Source organism: Patiria miniata, unplaced genomic scaffold (genome assembly GCF_015706575.1).
Source record: "Patiria miniata isolate m_02_andy unplaced genomic scaffold, ASM1570657v1 HiC_scaffold_4, whole genome shotgun sequence".
In the NCBI taxonomy this organism is placed as follows: Eukaryota; Metazoa; Echinodermata; class Asteroidea; order Valvatida; family Asterinidae; genus Patiria; species Patiria miniata.
Genome location: NW_024037071.1, coordinates 7,607,529 through 7,634,142, shown reverse-complemented (window position 1 = coordinate 7,634,142; position 26,614 = coordinate 7,607,529). Strand labels below are relative to the sequence as shown.

At 40.9% G+C, this 26,614-nt stretch overlaps 1 protein-coding gene across 1 annotated transcript in view; it reads left to right on the top strand.

The window, feature by feature from the left end:
* LOC119739727 (MMS19 nucleotide excision repair protein homolog) overlaps positions 1–23,676 on the top strand; it is a 29,653-nt gene extending 5,977 nt beyond the window's left edge. The window contains exons 7-21 of the mRNA XM_038214762.1: positions 1,258–1,410; positions 2,447–2,585; positions 3,336–3,490; positions 4,100–4,383; positions 4,514–4,611; positions 5,549–5,704; positions 6,266–6,521; positions 8,783–8,894; positions 9,446–9,644; positions 11,433–11,545; positions 12,429–12,672; positions 18,429–18,679; positions 20,765–20,824; positions 22,148–22,248; positions 22,739–23,676. Of these exons, the coding sequence (XP_038070690.1) occupies positions 1,258–1,410; positions 2,447–2,585; positions 3,336–3,490; positions 4,100–4,383; positions 4,514–4,611; positions 5,549–5,704; positions 6,266–6,521; positions 8,783–8,894; positions 9,446–9,644; positions 11,433–11,545; positions 12,429–12,672; positions 18,429–18,679; positions 20,765–20,824; positions 22,148–22,248; positions 22,739–22,766 (2,349 nt within the window). The 3' untranslated portion in view covers positions 22,767–23,676. The remainder of the gene's footprint in view (positions 1–1,257; positions 1,411–2,446; positions 2,586–3,335; positions 3,491–4,099; positions 4,384–4,513; positions 4,612–5,548; positions 5,705–6,265; positions 6,522–8,782; positions 8,895–9,445; positions 9,645–11,432; positions 11,546–12,428; positions 12,673–18,428; positions 18,680–20,764; positions 20,825–22,147; positions 22,249–22,738) is intronic.
* Positions 23,677–26,614: the final 2,938 nt, after the last annotated feature.

Sequence of the window (26,614 nt, the reverse complement as noted above, 5' to 3'; positions counted from 1 at the left end):
ATATTTATTTTCATGGGTTCGAGTCCAGCCTGGGGTTAAGGTGCATGTGCCCTTGGAAAAGGCACTTTTTGTCACTCATTGCATTTCCCAACCTAGGAGTAAATTGAAACCTGTGAGGGCAGAGAGGATATGCTGTGATTGATTGTAGCTGCTTTGCACCAAAATTGGCAGCATTGAGCTGTATGCTCCCCAGGGAGCTGAGATTGTCTTCGGAATGTTTCATTGGCCCAGTGAGCTGGATAATAATGATGTAGCAACTCGAGCACCAATACTGTTGGATATTTGCACATAATATAGGTTTTCCCGGCCAATATTCTGAAATGTTTATTCACTTCTGGAAATCAGTCATTCAGGTTCGTCTAAATTTGAATACATGTCTTTAATCCCATTTCAATTTTACGAAACTTCAATCATTTTCATTGTCCGTGCATTCAGTTTTGAGATACGGATGGCCAATTAGGTTAGTGTGCATTTATTTACGCAAGCATACCTTTTCTAAATTGATTTCAGGTACAGCTAATTTGATTGACGGTTAATGAAAAAGAAACCCCTAATTGTATCTGGTGCCGATGGCATTAAACTAAAAGTGAAATAGAATGGTGAATGTTTGAAATCTCCCTCTCAAATGGAAAAAGAAGTCTTGTAAATGAATCTGAATAGACATAAACGAAAGGTGCTGCTCAATCACTTAATTGAATGAACTGAAATGGATATCGAATGCTCTGGTAGCAAAAATGAAACGCCTGTTCAGAATGATTCTCAAATTCAGACGAAAATGAATGACCGATTTTCAGAAGTGAATGAACATTTTAGGAAATTGGCCGGGAAAACCTATAAATACATATAATTTTTGTTAATGTACCCGTAAGGGTACATTTTTTCGTCATAAGTTAAACCTTAGTGAGACAGCATACATTTGGGGAGACATTTCAATGTCTCCCTAATGTCACAATTTCTATTAATAGAGACAAAATTTTAATGTCACAAATGGCTACCGGTAGATTGATTGCTCATAGTCCAAAGCATAAATGTACCAAAAATTTGTGGGGGTAGGATAAGGGAAAATTGGGGGAAGGGGTCATTTAGGTAGGAAACAAATTGTGCACAACCCTATGGGAATGTCTCCCTTAGGTACCGTTTCCCATAGTTGTTATTATTATTTAACGCATATTAAGCCCCCAAAAAGTGGAATTATTTGGAATAAACATTTCCCGTTAATGACTATTTGCTCCTTGTTTTACCATTCGCAATTCACAGTTCTGTCTGCCGTTGTTGATGGAGAAGCTCTCCTCCCAGTTACAGGGAGCCAAGATTGATGCCTTTGAGACCCTGGCAGCGTGTGCTTCGGTATACGGTGCCAAACATCTCAAAGACTACCTGGAGGCCGTCTGGTCTTACTGTAGGAAGGAGGTAGGTGGATATGAAACACCAGTTCAAAATTTCACACATGTATGTAAGACATGTTTCCCCCCCCCCCCCCCCGGGAAAAGCACCAAAAAAGGAAGAAAAAAAAGAGAAAAAAAGAAAAGAAAAAGAGGCGCGAGGTCATAGTGGTGTAAATTTAATGAGTTGGGGGGGGGGGGAATGTCCCTGCCCCCCTCTAAAACTGATAAATCGAGAATTTGTTGAGAAATACAAGAATTTCTTTGGAAAAAAATATGTTTTGCCCCCCTCTAGAAAAAATCCTGGCAACGCCCATGGACATGTTCATTCATTCATTCATTCATTCATTCATTACGTTTTATTACACAAAAATTATCAAACAGCAAGTCAAAAGACTAACAATGTCCAATTTACAAGTTAAAAACAAATTTATGCAAGAGTAAAACAGTAATACAAAATAAAACAGGAAAATTTGGATCACGAACAAATTTTTACTACAACTTACACATCAAGAATTATTATTCAACAGTGTGACCATGAATGGAATCAGTAACTGTTTATACCTCTGGGTCCTTGAACGAGGAAGATCAAAAAAATGGGAATGTCTGATTGTATATTTGATCTTCTTTGCTTATTTGCATTACCACAGAAACAAAATGCATTTTGAAGCATTGCTAAACGAAACCATCTTCACAAAAAAAGGTTAAAATGGAGAAGAATGCAAAATGAAAACCATTTGGAAATGTCCACAATTTTTCCCCATTATCTATTGTGTACGGTTTTTCCGCATTTGAATATGAACTATTCCAGCATTGAGAAAGGAAGTGTAATGTCCGTAACAGAGCCAGTTTCAATAGCAATGACGTCTTAATATTAATTCATAGGAATGATCTTAATCTCCTAGTCTGTAATTTTCTTGGCCATTACTAGATAATGGATGTATAAGATTTGAAAAATACATTTTTAGGTTTATTCACTGAGCTCTTAAAAGCTCTGTCACGGACTTTACATAACGCTGCAATTGCCCATGCCTGGTATTCCGTACATTTTTGTTTGTTGCTAGGTATTTCAGTCCTTGAGCCAGGAGGGTGAACAGGCTGCCTTGGGATGCCTGTGTTGTGTAGTCAAGGCAGTGTCTGATGACAGAAAAGAAGAGGGGGCCATGTTCTCTCTGGACTGCTTCCTGGATGACATCCTCAAGGGTAAGTGCGAGTGGATGTTTCTTTTCCTCAGAACAAGATAGTGTTGTATTTGAGTCCCTGCAAGTCCCTGCAAGTCCGTCACAAGTCTTCCAGTCTCAATTCAAGTCACTAGCTATTTTAATGAACTGTTACAAAAGCGTTCCTTTGTCATTGTTCATCCTGTTACTTGTGACTGGCTTTATGAAAGGACTTGAGAAAGGACTTGTGAAAAGACTTGTGATGGACTCGAATACAACACTGGAACAAGAGGCCAGTAGACTTTTTGGATTCAGCAGATTATTCAGCTGTTGTTCAGATAATCCCTCACATGACAGTTGCTTTGTACAATAGCTTGTACAATGGTTTCTCCATTGAAGGGGACCTGGTGAGTGTACAGTGATCGAGTGCCTGGATTCTGCACTAACCATGCAGGAAGGAACCATTTGTACTGGGATGTGTGTATGGGCAAAAGTTTCTTGAGGTTTGGGAGCCACAGTACCTAGAGTGCTAGGTTCTACTCCTACGACTGTTGATGTTCTTTTAGCACCAACTGATACCAATCGTCATAATGTCATCGCAATTACACTCAGGTTGCAAAAAATCGGTGACTGATATGATCCCGACGGTCATATCTCAGGCACAGCTTGATCATGAAAAGTCAGTCGCCGACTGCTCTATGTCGTTGCAAGGTTGACCTGAGGGCGGCCTTAGACTCAGTTTGCAGGATCAGATCACATTTCATAATCCCTTCTCTTTGACCGTTACCTCCAGAATCGCGGAAGCACATCAATGAGCCTGATATGAGATTCATCCATCCCAGCTGTCGTCTGCTGCAAGCTGTGGCCAGCTCGTCCGAGGCTGTCTGTAGCAAGATCCTAGCGTACACTCTGCCCTTGTTACTTGACCAATTTAACAAACATCCTCAGGTAAAAATGGGCCGACATGGCCATCAACAATCAATTGGTGATCAACTTGGAAACAAACATTGTTCCCAAATCTTCTTTGTTATTCACTGTAAATTCGGCTGCTTCTAAAATGATGACATAAATTTGAAAAAAACACAAACAAACAGCCCATCAAACAAACAAACAAGGGCGCTGATTACATACAAAGTCTGAAGTGACAGAAAAGGTGCAAAAGAGTACAACATTTCTCTGGCCATACATTGTCAGAATTCAAAATCCCTAAAGTGCGATCAGTATTTTTAGAAAAATTGAGCAAAGATTTTTTGAAAAAATTGAGCAAAATAATTGAATTCCAGTTGTGGAAAAGTGTAGAGCAGAACCATATTTTTTCTTTTAGTAATTAAAAACTTGTAGGTGTTAAAAGCCGAGTGTACAGTATTCTTTTACATTTTCCATTCGTTGTTGGAATGTGTCTTTAGTTTTGCCATGGGAGGCATATAATGAGAGTGTGCAAGACCTTTGGATTCCCTTCCTGTGTCAAATTTCAGATATTCACTCTTGTGTTTTTAAATTGGTGCTTGCAGTGCAATAAAGATATGTTCTCTTCGTTTATTTTCTTTTTAACATCAGGCAAAGCAGAGGCAGAGTATTATCTCCATTCTCCAGGCATTTATCCGGGTTTCCTTGGCCTTTCCCTACACTGACTTCCCTAATCCTGTCTCCCTCCACAAGGATGCAATCCTCTCCATTCTCATATCCATGCTGTCGGAAACAAACACTTCTCTTAAATCGGTGTCAGCGGCGGGATTGGGCCTCTTGGCAGAGACCAAGGGGCTCCTCAAGGATGATGATGTTGTCCTGGTAGCGGAACATATGACCAAAACTTTCCTGTCAGAGGGTGACAGTCATTTAAGGTCAGTTGTTTACAACATAAAAGTTAACGGTTTCTAAGTTGATTTCTAGTTATGTATAAGCATCTTTCTGGAACAAAAGCAAACAAAAGGCTGTATCTGATGTTCAGTTTCATGTGTATCTGTCACCCAGGCAAGAGAGTGTCAATGCTTTGATTCACATAGCCACCCATCACCCATCAGTCACCGAAGGCAAAGTTCTACCAGCATTACTGGAGCAGTTGAACACAGGTACAAACAGACAGGCTTGATCGAGGAATCTGTTTTTGCCATAATCAGTAATGTATGGCCATTTCAAAAACCTTGGCTTCATCACTTGTTCCAGGATCATTTATCCTGTTCAAATCAAACTGCAACTCTGAACCTTTTGCTTGTATAATATGATTGGAATAAATGGAGTTCTGTGGCCTAATTGGGTGGCTCTGCAGGTTGTGGATTCGAATGCGGTGCGTGTGTCCTTGGGTAAGGCACTTTGTCACTCATTGCTTCTCCCCACCAAGGAGTAAATGGATACCTGTGAGGGCAGAGATGGTTGTTGTGTTTGTATAATACCTGTTTGTATCTGAATAATGGCTGTATGATCATCGAGCTGAGATGGCATGAGGAATGTTTTAATGGCCCAATGATGAGGGGTAATAATAATGTGAAACACCTTGATCTAATAGTTGAAAGCGCTATATAAATACCCATCATTATTATTATTTAAGAGTTGACTTTCCCGAATTCAGAAATGGTTGTAACCAATCAAAGGGATCTGAAATCATGAAATCTGAAGCCATGGAACCTGAGGCCAGAGTCCGGATCAAGATGAGGTCCAGTAAGCCTCACTAAAAACTGTGCTTGAAAGTGATTTGAATGTTGGAACATTAACCCTAGCCCCCTTGAGTGATTTAATAGGAACCTTTCTCACTCTTTCGCAATCCAACACCATGTGGCAACTAATACACCCAAACTGCCAGACTCTGATTATGGTGGTATGCCTAGCTGACCCCATATAAAGCACAATCAGTTTACTACTGCAGTACTCACTCCAACAGATTCCAACAAAACATGCAATAGGATTTTGAAAGTTTGGGTTGGTTAGGGTTAATGCAATTCATGAGCAGTAAAAAAAGGCTGATCTGAGAATGCTTAGTAATTTGCGTTTCCCTCCTTTTTCACTCCGTAGAACCAATGGAAGTGGATGCAGAGGGGGACAGACAAGCAGTGTCACATGTATCCCATCATTCCATTCTAAACAGCATGGCCGCCCTAGCAACACAACCAGCGTTAGTGGAATGCATAGTGGACAGGTTTATGGTTCACCTTCAATCTCTTAGTAATAGTACGTACAGTCATGTTTGTTTTACATTACACGTGTTGGAAATTTTGGGTCAAATATTAATTTGTTGACTGAGCAATTTGGGAATATGAATGGTTGCCTACAAGTGGCGTTGCCTGGTTTTTGCAGTGGTGGGAGGGAGGTGGGAAGAGGGGAGCAGGGCAGGAGAGATCAACATTTTGTGGGGGGACCAAGGGTGGATCCAGAACCAAATTTTTCCACATTTTTAAGATGTCAGTCGATACAGGGGGGGGGGGAGTTGTGCCTGCACCTCATTTGACACTAGGGGTTGCCCTTTTCCTTATCTGTCATATTCACATTTCACAAATCCGCAGGGGGAAGGGAATTAGAAGCGTTGATTTGAAACTAATCATCTGCACTACTCTTTCGGTTAAATCACTTTTGAAAAAATGAGGTGGAGCAATATTGTGTGGGGGGGGGTGAAGGGGAACTTTAGGGGCACTGGGAATTTAATTATTGCGTTTATGTGCAGTCAGGGAATCAAATGAAGGAAGGCCCCTGGAACACACATGCCCTGGTAATATCCAAGATATCTATTTATAGGTGATACCTCATCAAAAGCAGAAGAGTGTGTTTCAACGCTCCAAAGCATCCTGACCGTCGTGACAAAAAGCAGGACAGACCCTACAAACCTCAGCTTCTTCTACCAGAAGCTCTTGCCCCAGATCCTCCGCATGTCCGTCATGGCTGCCTTGGATACAAGGTCAGAGGTCGGTAACAGCCGGTTGCTATGCAGGGAGGAGGTCATTGTGCTACTAGCAGCCATTGTGAGGAATGTAGTGCAGTGTCTTGATTTGAGGTAGGATTTGAAAAAAAAATACCAATGTGTGGGATTCGGTAGCAGCACTAGCTGTGCCTCTCACCTGTGAGCAATTTGGGGTGAAAACTAAAGTTAACCATAGTTCGACTAACTTCACTCAAACGAAGGATGGTGGGCCTCGCTAGGTGACTATTTGGAACCAACTTCGTTCCTGTGGGTACGAGATCTTGCTGTGCCATGTTGTTTCCCATCATGCCTTGCGCGATCTCAACCCCTGGACTTGTCTCATTTAAATGTGTCAAGATATGGCACATTATAATTAGGGCTGCAGTTTATCCGTTTTACGTGCGACGCCGTCTTTGAAATGTTGAAAGCTGTGTTTTTGAAGAATCAGTCCTTTCAAATATAAGCTTTGGACGTCGCGTTATTTAGCAAGGATTTGTATTTAATGTACGTACCTCTTTCGTCCCTTTACAACAGAAGATACAGGGTATTTTAAGCGAAAAACGAGGCTGCCATTATCCATATCGTACAGGCATCGTACAGGCATCGTGCAGTTTTGAAAAATTTTCGTGACGTGACGTGCAAAGCACGCGAGCGCATTATGGGCACGCCCGGCGTGCAATCTACGAAATGCGCGCGGAGTACGCTCTGAATAGCCAGTCAGCATCGTTTACGTGTACATCACAGCCAGGGGTTAGTGCAAGGAACGCGCACGCGCCCATGGATTCGAGGCTGATTTGGAACCGGACGATGGGGCACGGTTCCATTGCTGGTTACTTATAGCCGTGTGCAGAGGAGGTTTTGTGAAGACATTTTGACCATCATTTTACTAGATGCATTCGACATTGCTAGTGCAAAGGCGTAAGTCACGTCACAAATCAACCACTAGTCGACTGATGGTCCTCACCCGAACTTGCTCAGTGGTGACCATAGAGCTACATTAAATTACTAGAGCACTTACTCGATGTACAAAGTGGTGACTGCTGGGCGCATCCATGTTTGTCCACAAACCAAAGGAAAACTCCAAATTGTGTACGTCTTTCGTACGGCTATTTGCATATTTGCATTTGTATTCTTTGCAGGTGTGTTATCGAAGCCGATACGTCCAAAACCGAAATCCACAATCAGTAAATGAGCTTTTCATTTTGCTCTGCGCAAACAACTCAAGTTCGCATATATGTATCCTCTGCAGATGATTTTGCAATGATTTTTTAACCGTCATGATGCGCTTAAGTATATACATGTGCGTTGCAGTGGAGTACACTTGCAAATACGACCATGAATTCAAAATGTCTGTGCCCAGGACAGCTTCAAAGTATCTCCGTGCATTAGAGTGAGGAGTTAACGCTCTAGTCATTAATGTAACTCTGGTGACCTGCAGTTACCAAACCAAATCAAATGTCATATGATGTATATTACTTGGAATTGGTTCTCAGCTAACTTCTGCCACGTGCAGGTCACAAACCTGAGAAATCGTGTGATTATCACGGAACAAGCGCCATCTGGGCACAGAATAATCGCAACCATGCTGATGTGACCTATGACACATCAACGATTCACAATAAAATTTGATGATGATCTGGATGTGCGCATGACGTAACCTCACCAGGTCGACTGGGATTGATTCTCATCTGTCGCAACCACGTTCCGTCGCGACGCAAAAGTTGAAATTGTTGTACTCTTGCACTGACTGATGCCGATCGTGTCAATATCATCACAGCTGCACGCAGGTCACAATAAATCTACGACTAACATGTTCCAGACAGTCATAGCTCAGGCGCAGCTTGATCCTGAAAAGTCAGTCACCGACTGACCTGTGTCGTAACAAGGTCAACCCGAGAACGGCTTTATGGGCTGCGTTCATGTGGGTCACTCTAGAGAGTAGAAAAATGTTGTGTACGCATTGCACTTAAAGCGGAACAGGTAATGTTGCACAAAATAACACAAAATGGCTGCCGCAATAGCGCAGCTAAGGCAGTTCATTGTAAAGGAACAAAGTTTTAACGTGGAAAATACGTGAACACAGTTTTGTTAGAGAAGGCTATTAACTTTTGAAAACTTTGGTATGTGATTTTGCCAGGTTTTTGGTATACCCCCACAGTGACTGAAAGTATCCTCTCATACCTGCGGATCCATTATGAGGCAAAAAATGGATTAAAAATATATTTTAGTTAACTTCTTACTTTTGTAGGCTTTATATTATTTTCCCTTGTTTATTGAGGAGGGATTTTTGCTACCTTTTAAAATTGGTATAATTATCTTTCTTTCTTTTTTGGATCCTGGCATTTTTGTTTCAGTTTAGCCTCAGAACTTTGTCAACAGTACATTGAGGTGTTTCACCGGCACAACCTCAGCAGCATTATGTCTTCTGAAATTTTAAATGATGATACAGTATTCAAGCCTTTAGAGGTAATATCCCTTATGTATATTTTTATGTTTATGATTTATTTTCAACTTAAGGAGCCACTTTTCTTTACAATACAAAAACTGTCAGTTTTATTGAATGAAAGAACTGCTAAATAGACTCTCTTTTTCCTACTACCAAGATGTTGACATATGAAAGATGATTTACTTTTATAGCCTAAAAATAGGGCGTTTCCAGTTCTAACAGTTTTACGGAAATAATTTGAACATTGGGCTTTTTATAGACAGTGTTGCTAGACTATGCATTCCACTCAGTGTTGTGTTCGATTCAACTGTGGGGTCACCACTTGGTGCAGTTGCTTATAATGGAGGATTACACTAATTGTACGTAATTGTGAAGGGACTAAGTCTCTTTAGACCCATTGGAAATAAGTATGTACTTTGACTAGTTAGTGGAAATAGATACTGTAGAATCACAAAAATTGTGTCACAGATTTGACAAATTTCAGAAAAAAGGAAATGCATTTATTGTCACATTTCTTGTCACAAAACATACAAAAGCTTGGAAACCAGTTGTTCTGTTTTTGCCCATCCAGATTGACTCCCCATGGCCACAGACCCAGCTGGTCGTTTTACTGACCGCCTGCGTCTGCTCCGTCCGGAGAGGAGTGACCGTCCCTGACCAGTGGCAGTTATTGACCAGTCTCCTGGCAATGGCCACAAGCAGCGACCACGAGCTGACTAGTACGACAGCGGCAAAATGCCTGGCGGGTCTTCTTAACAAATTCCACGCAGGTTGGTTGGATATATCTAAGCTGATGTAGACCACTTTAAGAAAATATAAGTCAACATTTCAAGCTTTGCAAAAAAATCAGATGGGAACCAGTTAACAAGATATAACCAACCTGTGACATTTTGGCCAGTAGGCTGTTTTTGCTAAGCAAGTAGTTTTCTAACTTAGCTGAATTTCTGTGTTTAGCACCTACATAAGATTAGTCTTGGTCCAAGTCTGGATTTTCGTTCCCCTATTTTGCAGCCAGTCCCATGACAAACGCAGTTAAGTTACCGCGGTGGTGGAGGTCTCTATATCAACGTGATCAATCAAATCTTGTCTGGGCAATATTGGCAGCGCTTCCCAGGAAATTCTGAGCATACCTTACACGCATGCATTAGCTTGAATGCAGCGCGCGTGAGGTATGCTTGGAATTTCCTGGGTAGCGCTGCCCATATTGGCAAGACTGGATTTGATTCATCTTGTTGATAGCGACCTCGCTTATCACACACTGGCTGTATAAGGGGAATAAAATCCAAACCCATGGGACAAATCTTACGTTAGTCGCGCCGCCTGACCACTACTTAAACGACTTTGCGATTGCACCTCCCCTCACCTAATTGAGGTCCTATCCTATCAGGGGATAGGAAATAAAGAGGATAGGACCTCCATTAGGTGAGGGGAGGTGCAATCGCAAAGTCGTTTAAGTAGTGGTCAGGCGGCGCGACTAACGTAAGATTTGTCCCATGGGCCATTTCATGGAGCCAAAATTTCAAGCCGGAAAACTTCTAAACACAGAAAAAGTTTTGTTTCGTAGAATAAGGCTACCAGCTAAACTGCGCTGCAATTGATATTGCTTGTGAGTGACTGGTTCTCAAATGAATTTTGCCAAGCGCGTATATTTGGTAAGCAATATTTTGTAGTAAACAGCTTCTTGGCATCAGGCCCAGATTCTCAGCTCTGCTTGAATTCTGAATTTGTCACTCTGTGCTTACATAGAAGTTTTGAACTAACACTCGTAGTACAGAATCAGTTAATAGTTACAGGATGTATGCAGAGATACACAGGCCAAAATACCTTGCTACCCCCGTGAAGTATGCTTACAGTACAGAATTTTCTAATATGGGCTCCGTGCCCAAGTACATGTAGCCCCTCAACGGTAACAGGCATGCAACTTTTCCTCGGATCAGCTGATTTCCTCTTTTTTGACTTCCCATTTGTGCCATTGAAAATAGAAAAACACTGTACAAAGTCATGGAAAGATTTGAATTTCCTCTTTTTTTGTAAGTTCCCAGTTGCATGCCTGGGTAAGAAAGGTAAAGCTAGGAGAGACCACTGGGAGAGACCTTCAAACGCATTGCCGACGATGCCTGATGCTCCGCGAAGAGCCAATGGTTTTGTGCACATTTTAGAATAAAATTAGTCGTGCCTCTTTGGCTGTCTCAAAGAAGGTTGGCAGGCATATGCTACTTTTTCCCACATGACTTTCTGATTTTGGTGTGGCGGGTAGTTTTGGAGCCACCTAAGCCCGCCTCAAGTGTATCTCGGAAAGTAGCTGTATGGCTGTGTTGATAAAGGCATTGTAGTCTAAGGCTGTGGCTATTTACCATGGTATCATAATGGCAATAGTCACAGCCGTTAGCCACAGAAACACCTGATTCAGTCACAGCCTCGTCCACCATTCACTCGTTTGTGCGTGCAACTCTGTGGTAACCCTCTAGCTTTAGAACTTATTCCACATTCAGTTAGACTTTAATTTAGTTTATCAGTCGGTCACATTTATACGGGTTTTTGTTGCTTTGTTGTCCCAGGACCAGAGCTGGATCAACATATCCAACCTATTAAGGAGCACTTGTTAACCAGACTTCAACCGAGCAACAGTGAGGAGACGACAAGACAGAGAGCACTGACCTGCTGGATATGGGTAAAGTCACAAAAATAAGCTTTTTAATGTCAGAATAGTTTGACCTGAATTTTAAGGATTTGATGTTCCAGCTGCGAAATTTGACCCCTTTTGAGATGGAGCCACTCACGTTCTGTCCTATGTCTGGATGAATGTGAAAGACATTGACAAATTGGGTAACCGCCAACATAGGGCTGGATAGCTCAGTTGCAACAGCAATCCAGAGGACGCAGGTGCAAACCCAGTCAATTTCTTTATTCAGCTTTGAAAAACAAATTATTTGGTTCAGTTTTGCAGTAATATGCTTCAAGATAAAATGTATTTAGAAAGAAAATAAAAAGGGTTCACAGTAAACTCAAAAGGGTTAAATTGTGTTGTGTGGTGTTAACACTGTAAAAACTCTGAAATCCTTTAAAAAAAAATTTGTTGTTATGTGTCTTAGTTTCCAATTTGCATGGCAAATGAAAAGGACAAAGAATATTACTTGGCATAGCGTCTAGTTAATGCAGATCCAAATTCACTTGTTCAAGGGGCCCTAGTCAGAAGCCATAAACTCATATACGCCATGTAGCCAGGGTTCACGCCCAAAGTCACGATGCTAGCAACGTTAGCAATGCTGCAAATGCAGGAAATAGCAAACGGACCTCACTCAAAAGACTTTACAGCTTTTTTTGACAAATGTTCAACTAAACCACAAAGGGAAACTGACTAGGTGCATGGTAATAATGGTTTAATTGTAAATTATTAATCTATTAATTATATCAAGATTTCCTCTTTTAGTTGAAGAGGGAGGATTTCATTAGCTTAAGAAGATCACAGTTATAGTTTTCCAGCAGTTGAGGAAGCAAAGTTATCATCTAGGAAAAGTTTCCCTGAAGGTCCTCTGGTTTTCTTTCAACCACAGCTGACCAAATCCCTACTGCTCAGGTCCCACCCCTCCTGTAACCAACTCGCATCACACCTCCTGGCTTTGTTCGAGGACGACACGCTGGGTACCCAAGCCGCCGAGGGACTGCACCTCATCCTGAGCGACAGCAACGACGTCCTGAGTCCATCCTCGCATGCTGACGTCAAGTTGATGTACCGCCAGCGATTGTTTCTCCAGCTCCTATCCGGAATCATCGATGGATATGGTAACACAACATCAGGTACTAGAGAACTTTCTTATGGGTTCCGTGAACAAATTATCAGGGCTCAAAGTTCATATAAAAATCCGCTAGACAACAGTGCTAGTACCTAAAATGTTATTAGACCAGAAGTATGTAATAGATTAGCACACATTCGCAGTTTTGAAAGGTAATGGACACCATTTGCCAAAAAGTATGTGTTTTTGCCAATTCAAAGGACAACAAAACAATAAATCTGAAGCAGGTTTTTGAAACCCATCAGTGGAAATTTCAGCTCAGTAGATATACATTGTACTTTGTGAGAAAACTCTGAAACAGCATCCTTATTTTCTCTACGCAAAGCATAGGTTTCCATTAAAAGTCTGTTGGTTTGGTCCTAACCATCGGGAGGAAATGATGACAATTCCTCTGTTTTAAAAAATGACAGCATACTGGGCGCAATGATTTCACAGGATGTTTGATCCTATTATTAACTTAACAATCATGTAGGTTATTTCATGATATTTTTGGCAGTTTTATTTTTGATTGTTTGCAAATGGTGTCATCTTGCATTGCATTAGAGTACTCTCCTAAAAGCATTGCTGCTGTCCTGGAGAGGGTGGGTTGCAATTCCATGTGTGCTCTTTGTGTGTGCTATTAGGGTGCTTATCGGATGGTGGTATTGTCAATTTGTCCTGAGAGATACAACTGGTAGCTCCATCCCTCTTATAGTTGGGAGAGCTTCTGTCTGGAACTCTTTCAAAGTGGTCGCAGTAACCGCAGCCACTGGTAGCCTGTTCCAAATCCGAACAGCTCTTGGGAAAGGGCTATAGAGGTAGCAGTCAACTCTGGTGAGTGGTTGCCTGTAGATGAGGTTATGTTGATTGGTCTGGCTGTGTCGGCTTGATCGTGTGTTATGGACAATGTTCGGCGGAGTAGTTATATTTACTTGGCCATGTTGAATTTTGTAGAGGAGTTCAACCTGATGGAGGAGACGTCTGTCATGTAGGGTGTCCCATCCCAGTGATGTCAGCATGTCAGACACACTCGATTCCCGGTGGTAGTCCTTCCTGACAAAACGTGCCGATTGGCGTTGGACACTCTCAACTATTCTGATGTTGCGGATTGTGTATGGGTTCCATGCACTTGTGGCAAATTCAAGTTGTGGTCTTACTAGAGTGTTATATGCTGTCTCCTTGACCTCCCTGCTGCATTTTCCAAGGGTGCGTCTGATCAGCCCAAGCGATCTTGAAGCCTTGGCTCTGACTGCTTCTGCCTGAGTGTTCCAGCTTAGGTTATCAGCGATGGTGACTCCAAGGTATTTGCATTTCTTCTCATGCGGGATGGCCTGGCCAGAGATTGTAAAGGTGTGTTCAAGCTTTTTCTTCTTCAGGGTGATGCAGAGGTGGCAACATTTTGTGATGTTGAAACTCATGTCCCATCTCTGAGCCCATTCAAAGACCGCCTGGAGATCCGCTTGGAGAGTCTCAAGATCTCTACGAGACTTGATGCACCTGTAGATTGCACTATCATCAGCAAAAAGCCTCATTGTTGACAGAACACCTTCACTGATGTCATTGATGTACAAAAGAAACAGGGCTGGGCCAAGTACAGAGCCTTGGGGGACTCCAGATATGACATCTGCAGGTGCAGACAGGGTACCATTGACTGCAACTTGCTGGGTCCTACCACTCAAGAAACCTTGGATCCATGCTTTGGTTCTGCCTATGATGCCGTAGTATTCAAGCTTGTGCAACAACTTGCGATGAGCCACTCTGTCAAAGGCCTTGCTAAAGTCTAGAAACAAGACGTCCGTCTGATGTTTGTTGTTGATATTAAAGGCCCAGTCATCAACGGCTTGTATGAGTTGTGTTTCGCACGACAATTTCTCACGGAAACCATGTTGGTTGTCGATGATGATGTTATTTGCAGCAAGGTACTTAGCCATGTGGCTCAGGACTATGTGCTCCATGATTTTACAACATATGCATGTCAAGGAAACAGGGCGATAATTTGCTGGATCACTCTTGCTGCCCTTCTTGTAGATACCTACAACACGAGCCTTACGCCAATCAGATGGTAGCTCACCAGTAGAGTAAGACTGCTGGAAGATGTGAGTTAGAATGGGTGCAATTTCATCAGCGTAGTCATGGAGCATACGAGCCGGGATCTCATCAGGACCACTAGCCTTGTTGGTTTTTAGCTGTTTGAGCTGTTTCAACACTCCACTTTGCCTAACTGTTAGATCCTCTATTGGGATATAGGATGACGGACCTTTGTCTGGGAGATCATCAGAGTCACTCTCATGGGTGAAGACAGAGGCGAACTGATCGTTAAGGCCTGTAGCCTTCTCCATATCTGTAGCATAGATTTTATCAGCCACCCTGAGAGTGGGGATTCCAAGGGATTCCCTCTTCTGTGACCTTATGAAAGACCAGAACTTCTTTCCATCTGTCTTGAGGCTGCTTCCTATGACGTTGTTCATGTAGATGTTATGTGCATTTTTCTGCATCCTCTGAACTTCATTTCGCTTGGATTTGTACCTGACCCATGTTTCTGGGTTCATGTTTTTTCTTGTTTTCTTGTACAACCTGTCTCGTTTATTCATCTGTTTGATGATTTTCTGGGTGATGTAGGGGTGGCTAGGTTTCCCTTTGTCCGTAAAATGGGGAATAAGCGTCATGGCATCGGTGATGGCTTGAATGAAGAATTTCCAGTTGTCCTCTATTGGTGAGTCGTCTGGGACTCCAGAGAAGTATTCCCTTGATGCATCTGCCAGTTTCTTCTTGACTAAGTGTTGATCTGCTTTATCATACTTATAGATTGTGCGCCGGGGCTTTTTCTGTGACTTTGGTGTCATGTTTATGTCAAAGAGGACAATGTCATGGTCACTTATACCAGGCTTCACTCTCACATTGTCAACTATCTCAGGATTTGAAGTTAGGACAAGGTCGAGTATGGATCCTGATCTTGGCCTAGTTATGCCCTTTGTTAGTTGGACTAGGCCATTTTCGTTGAGGAAGGTGAGGAACCTGTTGTGCTGTGCTTGAGTCTGCATGTTTGTTGTCTCCATATTTTTCCAGTCAATATCTGGGAAATTCCAATCACCAGCCAAGATAATGTTGGGAAGGTTTTTGTGCTTGGAGAGGATCTTACTGAGGCTGTCTTGTACACGATCCAAAATAATATTTGTGGCATTCGGTGGACGATAGAAGCTACCGATGTAAACACAACCATTAGCAAATTGTACTGATGCCCAAATCACTTCTGAGTCGGAATCGAATTCCGGCCTTTCAAGAACAATGATGTCATTTCTGACTGCTAGAAAGACACCCCCACCATGAGCTGAACGGTCCTTTCTGTATACCTCGTATTTCTCAGAGAACACCGAGTAGGTAGGAATGCTATCATCCAGCTTGGATTCACAACCAAAAATGATGTCTGGCTGGTGTTGTGTTACTGCAGCTCCGAACTTTAGTTTGCTGTTTTCCCCTTTGAGCCCATTGCAGTTAATTTGCAGACCAAGTAACTTTTTCTTCTCCATGTTTCTGCTTGGCTTGGATTTAGATGGCGTTGAAGTATGAATTGGTCTATCATTACAATGAGGGACAGGTGAATTTGTGGAGTAGACGGTCCCAGAACGATCTGGAGTCTGTAGTGTGTCAAACAAGTTGGAAGAATTGACAATGGAAACAGAAGTTGGCGCAGATGATGAAACGTTTTGGGAGTCACATCCGCATTGCCATGGCAATTTACTGTCTTCACATAGGTTCCTGTAACGTTTATCTGATATTCCCATGCAAGCACAGTGAAACCAGGCACTGCAATGGTCACATGCAACGGCGTGATGATGGTCGAGCACTTCCTGGTTGCACCTGCCACAAGGATAGAGTAGTGATGCAGAGGGTAATGGAAGGACTTCGGTAGAAGGATCACCATTACTGCGTGCAGATGTACTATCGTGATCCTGGGTATTTATTGTGGAAGGAAAATGTGTGATCTTACTTTTCTGTTCCACAACAGCCTTACATCTCTGAAAGTGGGAACCCGCTCGTCTACCTCTGGACCGGAGGATGCCAAGTTTCTTTGCAGCATTAAACTGGCCTTGGGGCAATATTTTACTTGCACAGGATCTCAGAGCAATGAGTTGTAATCTTGAGTACAGTACATGTGCATGTACACAGTGTACATGCATTTGGCTTGTGCATGCATAGTCTGTTCTATTGATAGTGTGGTCCCTGTGAATAGAGGCCATTGTTGTCTCTTCTGTACAAGTGGCTGTAGATCCATAGACTTAGCCACAGGCCCTATTGTATTGAATCACTGGAGCAGACAATAAAGCACTGTGGACTAGGGTTCTGGATATCCAAGGAGAAAAACAGATCCTGTAAATGTCTCTTTTTGGAGTAAGTATCCGTTATCCAGAATTGTCTACTAGATGGGCTACACCATGCACTTCACTTTGATGGACAGATTGAGATGATAAGCACCATGAAAACAGCACAATACTTGAGCATTTTGTGGAGCAACCCCCCAAGTGTGGCAGCAGCAAAACAGCGCCCGTATCAAAAAAAAAAAAATTACCCTTAAATGAAAAATGGGTTTTGCTGTAAGTTATATACAGAGTACTGTACAAGAACGTTATCTTTCACTGTCACTTATATTATATGGGAAACATCATCACACATGAACTTTTTACTGGCCAAAGAAGACTTCTGAAGCATTTGTAGAATTGAGGATGATTAGCAGTGTGTGAAAAAAAATTGATCGCTGGCCTAGTTCGGTCTCAGAATGATCACACACATTTATTTTGTCTTAATTGCAAAAACAAAAACCTTAGAAAGCATAGCTCGTATCAGATATGCCATTACACAAAACAGACAAACTATTACAGAAAATAATTATATTTTTAAGCATCAAACAAAGTTATGAGTAATGGGCTACGAGTAGGATCACATAGAATATATTTCATAAGGTACAATTTAAGTTGATATTTAAAAATATATTACCTAAACGACTTAAAATTGCTGGACGCAGTTCAACAGTAAAGTGGATATTTCAATTACTGAAGTACCCTTCTTACTCTGTTACAAAGAGAGAATAAGAAGGGACTGGTGATCACACTGCTGGCATGCGCCTGTCACTCGCGCAGAGATGATGCTAGTTGGTGCACATTTGGAATTATATCAATCGTGTGTACTTTGTGCCACATGGGGGTAAACCAATGCATGCAGGCAATGTATACCGCCCAAGAAGATTTTAGAAGAGATCATCTACTGTTCTAGCACCGAGTCAACATACTAATCCAGTTTCAGAATCACTGTACACCCACTGAGGGCCCCAGTAATTAAACTTCGTGCCCGCAAGTTTAAGAATCATGATTACAGAGCAGTTGTATTGATCAATCTGGTTCGTTAGTAAAAACGTCATACACGCACGCGCACCTCTGATTACTAGCGCCCATTGGATAAACGCTCAAGTTGCGTTAACTTCCAGTTCCAATGGTTCCTATAACTGAACTGACGTTACACTAACAAACCGTATAGCTGGCAGTGATTTTGCCAGTACTGGGCACCTGATGAACAGTGTGCTTAAAAATGGCTGATATAAGAAAAGAAACGAATGTGTATAACAATGTATTTATCAGAATTGCTTCTCTTGCGACTCTAAACCAGCAGGGCAGTTTTGTAAGAACATTTTTATTTTTGGTGTAAGCCTTTTTTGTTAATTCAGTAAAAATTTAACAGTCTTTAATACTTGCCTCAGTTATGTATTTTCCATTTTCTTCTTTTTCGCAGGAAACAAGAAGAACTACCTCCTAGGTCTCTCCCACCTCCTCCACTTTGTTCCCCGCCAGGTCCTTCTGAGCGAACTGCCCCCTCTCATGCCCCTCCTCATCCAGTCCCTCCACCAGGAGGACAGTGCCCTCTATCAGTCAGTCCTGGAGAGGTTGGCGCTGTTAACACACGACGCACCGGGCATCATCGCACAGTACGTGGATTCATTGTTGCCGGAGCTGCTGAGGCTGTCAGGCTACGAAGCTTCTATGGTGAGTTAACAATCAAATTGCATTCCTTGCCGCTTAATTTAACAGTGTGCATTGACCAATCAGATCATGACTTCTCGTCAAGTGACCGTGATAGCTCGGTCAAACTTAGTGACCAGCACTGTGAGAAATGTACACAATCCAAAATGTGGTTAGGGCTCACTGCCAAAACCAGATCAGTCCATATTGACACGAGTCTGCATAGCTAAAATTCGGGGAAAATAAAATGCCCAATTTTTTTCAGTTTAAGTTGATGCTGAGGATTCAAAAATCAGAGTTAATAATAATCGTATTATTGTGCTTATATTGCTTTTTTTACCAACGGTCTCAACGTGCTTCACAAATTATTATCCCTGTTCATTCAGCTTTGAGACCATATCTCTTCAGCAGCTCAAGATCAATGCAATCTGGATTCTATACCATACACGCACACATTTTTACTCCTGGGCGGGGAGAGGCAATTTATTGTAAAGTGCCCTGGTTAAGAACACAAGCGTCATAAGTTCAAACACACCTACCATGACGCATGAGTTAAACACTGTAACAATTGAACCGCAATGTTTTCTTCTGTGTACGCTGAAAAGTTTGGACCGCCCCTTTTAATTGCATATATATTCATAAATACCTAAGACAGTTTACCTATTCCTCTCCGATTCGTTAGTAAAAAGGTCGTACACGCACTTGCACCACTGATTACTAGCGCCCATTGAATAAACACGTAAGTTGCGTTAACTTCTGGTTCCAGTGGTACTTAAAGGGCAGTGGGCGGGGTTTAAACTGAAGCGACGTCACACTAACGAATCAGATTGTTCGATAGCCCGTCACGTGGGTGGTTTTAAACCGCTGATGAAACTCCGGATGGTCTGCGCCACATTGCGCAGTACTGCTGTGCGTACCATTCTCAATAGTAGAGATTTTTAGCACTACGTGGGCAAGGCACATACCATAGTCATGGTCAGAGAGGTGTTTCACAGAACACGAGGTAAAATTGTTGGGAAAAAAATTGTGAATATTCGACTTCTTTTTACTTTTTCACCAAGAAAATGTATTTATCAGGCATGCAACTTTTCCTCGGATCCGCTGATATCCTCGTTTTTTACTCCTCATGAATGCCATTACAAATTGAAAAACACTGTACCAAGTCTTGGGTGATTTGGAATTTCCTCGTTTTTTTCTAAATTCCTAGTTGCATGCCTGATTTATGAATGGGAATAAATATATGTGCTTGGCTGGTATTAAACGAGTACGTTAAAATCCGGCTGGGGGCCTGGTCACGGATAATGGCCCTCGCTTTTGGCGTCCAGCACCCGATTTCACGAAGCGCTGCGACGCGTCGCAACTCGAGTTACGGCAACTCGCGACGCGTCGTATCAGCCATTTCACGAAAGTTGCGATGTGTTGAACGCATCGTAAGTTCCTTGACAACGGCTTAAAACACGTCGCAAGTTACGACGTGTCTAGTGGTCATCGCAAAATAAGAACAGCCAGTTTAATGCCATAAACATGACAAAAACGAGATCATAATACCAAGGCAATGTGTGTAAAGTTGTAAATAGACAATTCATTGAATAATTATGAATTAGACTGGAATATTGCAGTTGAAATTTCAAAGTAGCTATACAGTCCACTGAGAGCTTGTTTTCCGTCAAAATTGCATCGCACGGCCGCCATTTTGTTTTACGTTTTAACAAATTTTGAGCTGAGATCCGACGACTCTTTGTTGAATATCAGACGACTATTTACTGTACGCTGACTAAATACATAAAACAGTCACTGAGTTGTGCTATAAATACACCTACGACGCGTCGCATTTACGACATGTTTTGTGAAATGGATCGCCGGACGCGTCTCAGCTGCAACGCATCGTAGAGATACGACGCGTCACATCGCTGCGATGCATCGTAAGTTACGAAGAGTTTGATGAAATCGGGTGCAGGTCCCTAGCCGGTTTTAAACATACTTGTTTAAAACTGGCCAAGCACATATTTATTCCCTTACAATAAATTGTGTCAACTGTATTGTTTACATCCAATACAATTTTGGAAAAACTTAGCCCTAATGCCACAAACCTTATTTTGACTTCTGCAGAGAGTAAGAATGGTTGCCTTGAAGTGCATCTGTGAACTGACAACCCTTGAGCATCATATAGTGAGTGGTTTGATTATCGCATCTCCTCAAGTAGATTCTTATCATCTGTGACCCAATGATGAGCCATAGTAAAATCAGCTGCTGAATTTGCTAAGATTATTTAGCCTTTTCCTATTTGGGTCATTCCACCGGGTTGGGGAACAATGTGTGACATATGACCATATTAAGAAAAGCAGGAATGCCTTGCTAGCAGTAGCTCTACATAATATTTGTTGTTGGGTGTTTCACGACTGCAGAAAGTTTGAAATGATTTCAATGTATTTTGCCAAAAATATGAGCAAAAAATGTCATTTTGGATGTAACCTTGACACCGTCTCAGTGTTACGTCCAAATGTGACATTTGTACTTTTTTTTTTAATTTCTGCGAAACATCACCCAAATTCACTTTGCGTACTTCTTACAATACATGCAACACAATAAGAAAAGCTTTTGTTATGGTAGTCAGGTATCAAATGGAGCAGAAATGATAGCTTGGTTGTGTGGATGTAATATTGACACGGTGTAAAACCCAAAGTCACACTTCCATTGAGTGATTTTTACACCGTTACATCCACACTTGAGGTATTGTTTCTGCTATATTTGAACCCTGACTATACCAAAACAAAAGTTTTTCTTGGTGCTTAGGTTTCCAGTTGTAAATATGCAAGTCAGTTTTGGTAATATTTTACATACGTGTAAAAAATGGCAAAAAAAGAATATTTGGATGTAACATTGACACGGTGTCAATGTTACATCCGAATTAATACATTTTGCTCATATTTTTGTCAAAGTACTTTCAAATGATTTCAAACTTTCGCAAGTATTGAAACACCTTAAGACAAATATTATGTTGAGCAACTGTTTAGAATGCATTGATACTTTTAATAGTATAACCAAATATATGGATGTAACATGCACTGCTTCCCAACCCGGTGGAATGACCCATTTAGACCCAGAATCAAACTCTCCATTTGAATTTGCCCATTTTGAAAAATGACAAAAGTAAAACCATTAATGAGGGTGATTGCAGGATGGTTTCATTTTCTGATCGTTCAAATTAGTTCAGATTTTTGAAAATTTAAGTGATACTTTTCTCCATGTGTCTTGTACGTGAACAGTTTTTTCCTCTGTGATACCATGAGTAGGTTCAGTACAAATTGCAGGCACACTTTCACTTACTGTAAATTTAACAAAATACCCTCAGTGATGACCAGTGTGCATGATTTTACATCAAATTTAATTTTGCATTTGGCAATTAAATACCGCTCTATTCATGCAAAAAGAAGAAAGGAATGAGATACCGTAATTGGAGAAAAGACTGTTACCTCTCTTTCTTTGTTGCAGCTTTTCCCACATAAAATGAAGGTGTCCAGAAGTCTTTTACCTAGACTCGATGACAAGAAAAGAACTGTGAGAAAAGAGGCAGTCAAAGCCAGGAATTCATGGTAAGATACAAATCTCTCTTTGTCTCATATTTTCTTCAAGAAACATTTGTACTGGAAAGAAGAACATGGGCAATTGTTGTCAGTGTTGTTTTTTTTTGGGGGGGGGGGGGGGTTGGGAGTGGGGTAGAACTGTCAGTAAAAGATATTCCTGTTTCTTGAACTATGTACTTAACAATCTTATTTGATATCCGGTTTTGATGGCGAAATGAGAATGTTAATTATATGGCAAACATTTGAAGCCTGAAGGTTTTTATAAACCTTTTTCAAGTAGTGTTGGCAGGAAAACAGCACATGAAAAAAAGCAAAGGAGTTATAATTATTTTTTTCAAATTGACTCAATTTTATTGGAAAAAGGTTTGTTTTGGAAATATGTAAAGAGCTTTCACCCCCCCCCCCCAAATAAATTTTGCAAGGAATTTTCTTTTGACAAGAAATATAATTTGAAATTTCCATTAAATGTGGCCGTTTCTTTTGTGTTCTTTTTCAACAGGATGATGCTCGGTTCTCCCGCAAAGTGATTTGTTCCATTGACCACACTTTTTGGACCTTCGGCAATCTTTCATCAGCAACCAAATTACTTGAACTTATTTTCCACATGAGCGCTGATCATGTTTTGCCAATCCCTGGTTAGGCTGTACCTCAGTTTCAGTGATTCTTCTTCTTCTTGTCGTATCTTCAAAGCATCAAATTGTTGTTTTCCATTTCTCCACGCAATGTTTTGTGTTAATGGTGTAGATCGCGAGGTCTCTGGAGATGCGTGGGTGGGGTAGTAGTGGGCATTTGAGGCAGTGATCCATGGTGTGGTCTGCTTCTCTGCGCTCACAGATGATAGGGCCGGTCTTGTAACCCCATCGGGCTAAAGTGATAATTTGGTGATGTTGGTGATCCAAATATACAGTGGATGATGTAACAGTATTATTAGGAATGTGTTGAATACATCAAATATTTGATCATTCACCGAATAACACTTTTTTGATTCAAATATTTGAAAAACCTGAGCAGTCTCAAGGAGATAATGAAAAACTCCAAAATGTTTTTGTTTGAAGCTTGTTAGTTGCATGGTTGTATTGTTTGTCAAATGCCACACTTTTGTTGAAACCACTTTACACCCATGATGTGAGAGCTTCCTTAAAGGGGCACTAGGTCCTGAAATCCCTGAAAATTTCATGTTTTGGATTGTTTACTTATCCAATTTCAAACATCTGGTTGAAAGGAAACCAACCTAATGTCTTACCATTCCCGAGAAAAGAAAAAACCCCAGTTGTTTACATCGGTACGGAGTACACGATGGAGTACGAATCCGTTTTTCCTGTCGATCTCAGTCAATGTACAATATACACGTTGTGTGCGTTTATTACAACATGTACACAGCACCGTGCTCGCAAACAGCGGTGACCAATCACCAATGCACAAAATGTGGTTTCTTACACGTCCGCAAAAGGCGAACACTTTACGGATGAAATCACAACTAGCACCCAAACAACTCAACTTTTTGGGGTCGCAAAAGTAGACCCCGAAAGTTGTTCTCACACGCATACTACAGGAATAACACAAAAACGCCCAGTTTTTAAACGATAGTTGTGTGGATGTTTATATCCTACTTTCAAATGTTCTTTCCGATTAACATCATGTCGTTCAAAGCGCGTTTTGTAGCCCAATTTGGCTGTTCCAGGACGCAGTGTCCCTTTAAAGAATATTTGCTCACATTTTTTTTTCCAAATCTGTCAAATAACAGCCATCCAGCTACCTCGAAAAAATTTATTGATACATACATTGTTTATTATTATTTTAATAAGCTCTTTGTCAATTTTTGATGAGCAGGCGCATGCAAATCCTAATTGGTGGCCAGTTTATGCTGGCGCTAGTAAAACTTGATAAGCGCATGTCGAATATTTGAAGATTCGATCAGGCCTAGGTTAGAATCAAATAGCAAATTATTCAAAAAAACAGCACTTGTAATTTTTTGTCTTTAGTCAAACCTTCTGCATGGAGTATTGCTGAGCATTTCACTCAGATTCTGTATTATGAAAAAAAACGAGCTTGATGCATGAGTCATGTGACTGTGCCATGTAATATCTGGAAGGAGTAGTTTTTTACTCCAGTGACCCATATTGATCGATTCTTATTGAGACTAAGAGCAAGAAACATAGCAAAGAGTAATTTGGACACCGAGTTTGTTTTTGCATAATTTGGTTTTCAATTTTGTTTTCAGCATCGATACCCATGTTTTCACATCAAGGGTAAAAATGACATATTTCTTTACTACTGCAGCAAATTGATTTTACAGAATATGCAGTGAGTTACGCATTCAAAAATTTTAATTTGCTGGGGAAAATCAAAATTCCATCAATTGCCAAAACAACAAATTGATTTTTTTTTTTATGCAATGAGTTACGCATTTAAGAATGTTAATTTGCTGGGGAAAAGCGAAATTCCATCCATTGGCAAAAGTTTGGTTGACAAATTTGGGTAACCAATTAAGAACATTTTAACTTCCCATGCTATTACATGTATTTTAAAATAAGCTAAGTAGTTTATGATGTGTTACTTACAAGTATGCCAGATAAATATGTATGTCATCAATGCACATTCATTCACTTATGTCTTCATGTGAATGCACATAGCAATTCACTTTATATAATCACTGTTAAAGGTACAGCCTTACAAAAATACTATCAAGCAGTAAACTGTATTTTTGGAGACAAAAATTGCACAGTAAAAGTCTTGAATCTATCATTTCAGACATCTTCTAATCGATGTGATTAAAATAATAATCGACCTCTCACAGCTGACGTCACATTTGAGGGCAGGTCTTTGTTCCTTCCTTGACGCGCGCGCATGAGTAAACACTTGGTATTTTCATTGTCACTGAATTTAAATAACAAAATCTACCCTCAGGAGAGTTAACCTTGCAACAGGTCTATTATACTTTTACAATGAATCAAGTTCAAAATTCTTTGTAGTAATTTTTTGGATTTTTTGTTGGAAGGGGGGGGGGACTCCATTTAAAACATTAACAAATTGATTTTTGTAACAGCTGATGTAAATAAATTCAGTTTTATAAGCAAATAAACAAATGGATTGATTTGTGTCCATTGTGGATCTGAAACATCTGCTTCGCATCATGTTTGTTTTTATAAGCTGTTCAGGGCACACGGAAATGAGCATTGAAGTGTGTTTTGATAATTTATTGTGACATTACTTGCGTTAATGCGAAACTGCCATAGACCTCAATAATCACGTCCACTTCCAAAAGTTATAAAAAATACAGCTCTCCCAGGTGTTTGAGACACATCAAATTAAAGCTTATTATGTTATCATCTTTCATTTCCTGTTCATTTGGGGGGAAATAATCAATTACTTTTAATAGTAATTCTATCCAAAGATGACCACCCCAAAGAAGTCTTGAAGCCCATCGCCAATTTGAAAAAGAATACCTACGCTCCATTGGGAAATACAGCAATTTTAGAGCCCAATATCAAATACGAGCTGGCAGTCCTGTTCACGGCTTCCATCCTTCTTTTGTTACAAATCTTCCAAGTTCATAGCCCAATGCTCTAATACTAAAGCAAAAAAATGAGGGCATGCAAATCGTGATAAGGCCGTCGTAAAGGCAATTTTGGGCCTACTGGTCAGCACCCACAAGGGTGACTTTAGTTGGGAATGTGCCCGTAATGATAAATACATGTAGTTGGAAAGATCATTGGTGTCCGTTCTCTCCAAACAAAATCCAAACGAATTTTTAATGTCCATGTTTTTAATAAACAAAAACAAACCCTGTATGTCCCCCGATTTCGGGCGTCTATAACCCTCTAGAAAATGAATCCGCCATGCAAGAGCCGAACTATCGTCGGGCCGCAAATAATTCGATTTTCTAAAGAAAAAATCAATAACTGATGATAGAAAATGTAAAAGGATTTTAGTTTTAAAAGAGATGTTTCTTTTATCAAGATTTTGCAAATGCCTTTAAAAGAGTGGAAGAGGCACACAGACCACCGTACGCACTCGGCTAGGCTCAGAGACGCTTTCTTTCTGATCGAAATAACGTCACAATTTCTAAAGTCTAGTCGACTCCGATTGGCTGGCGAGTGGGGTCGCATAAAATTTGAAAGCTCAGAGTCTCAGACGTTGGTTACGGAAAGGTCCATTGCTCAACGGTTGATACTCGGACTAGTCTACACTCTCACTAATTAGGGGGGGATTTAACAGTTAGCAGCAAAACATGTTTAATTGGAGGGTGTAGGTTGATTTCGAAAGGGTGGTTCTTTATTTTGTACATGTGTTCTATTGTACTAATTTCTTATCCTTTTTGTTTTCCTTTTTTTTACCTAATATAAATTTTGGTTCCTTAGCAAATAAAATAGCG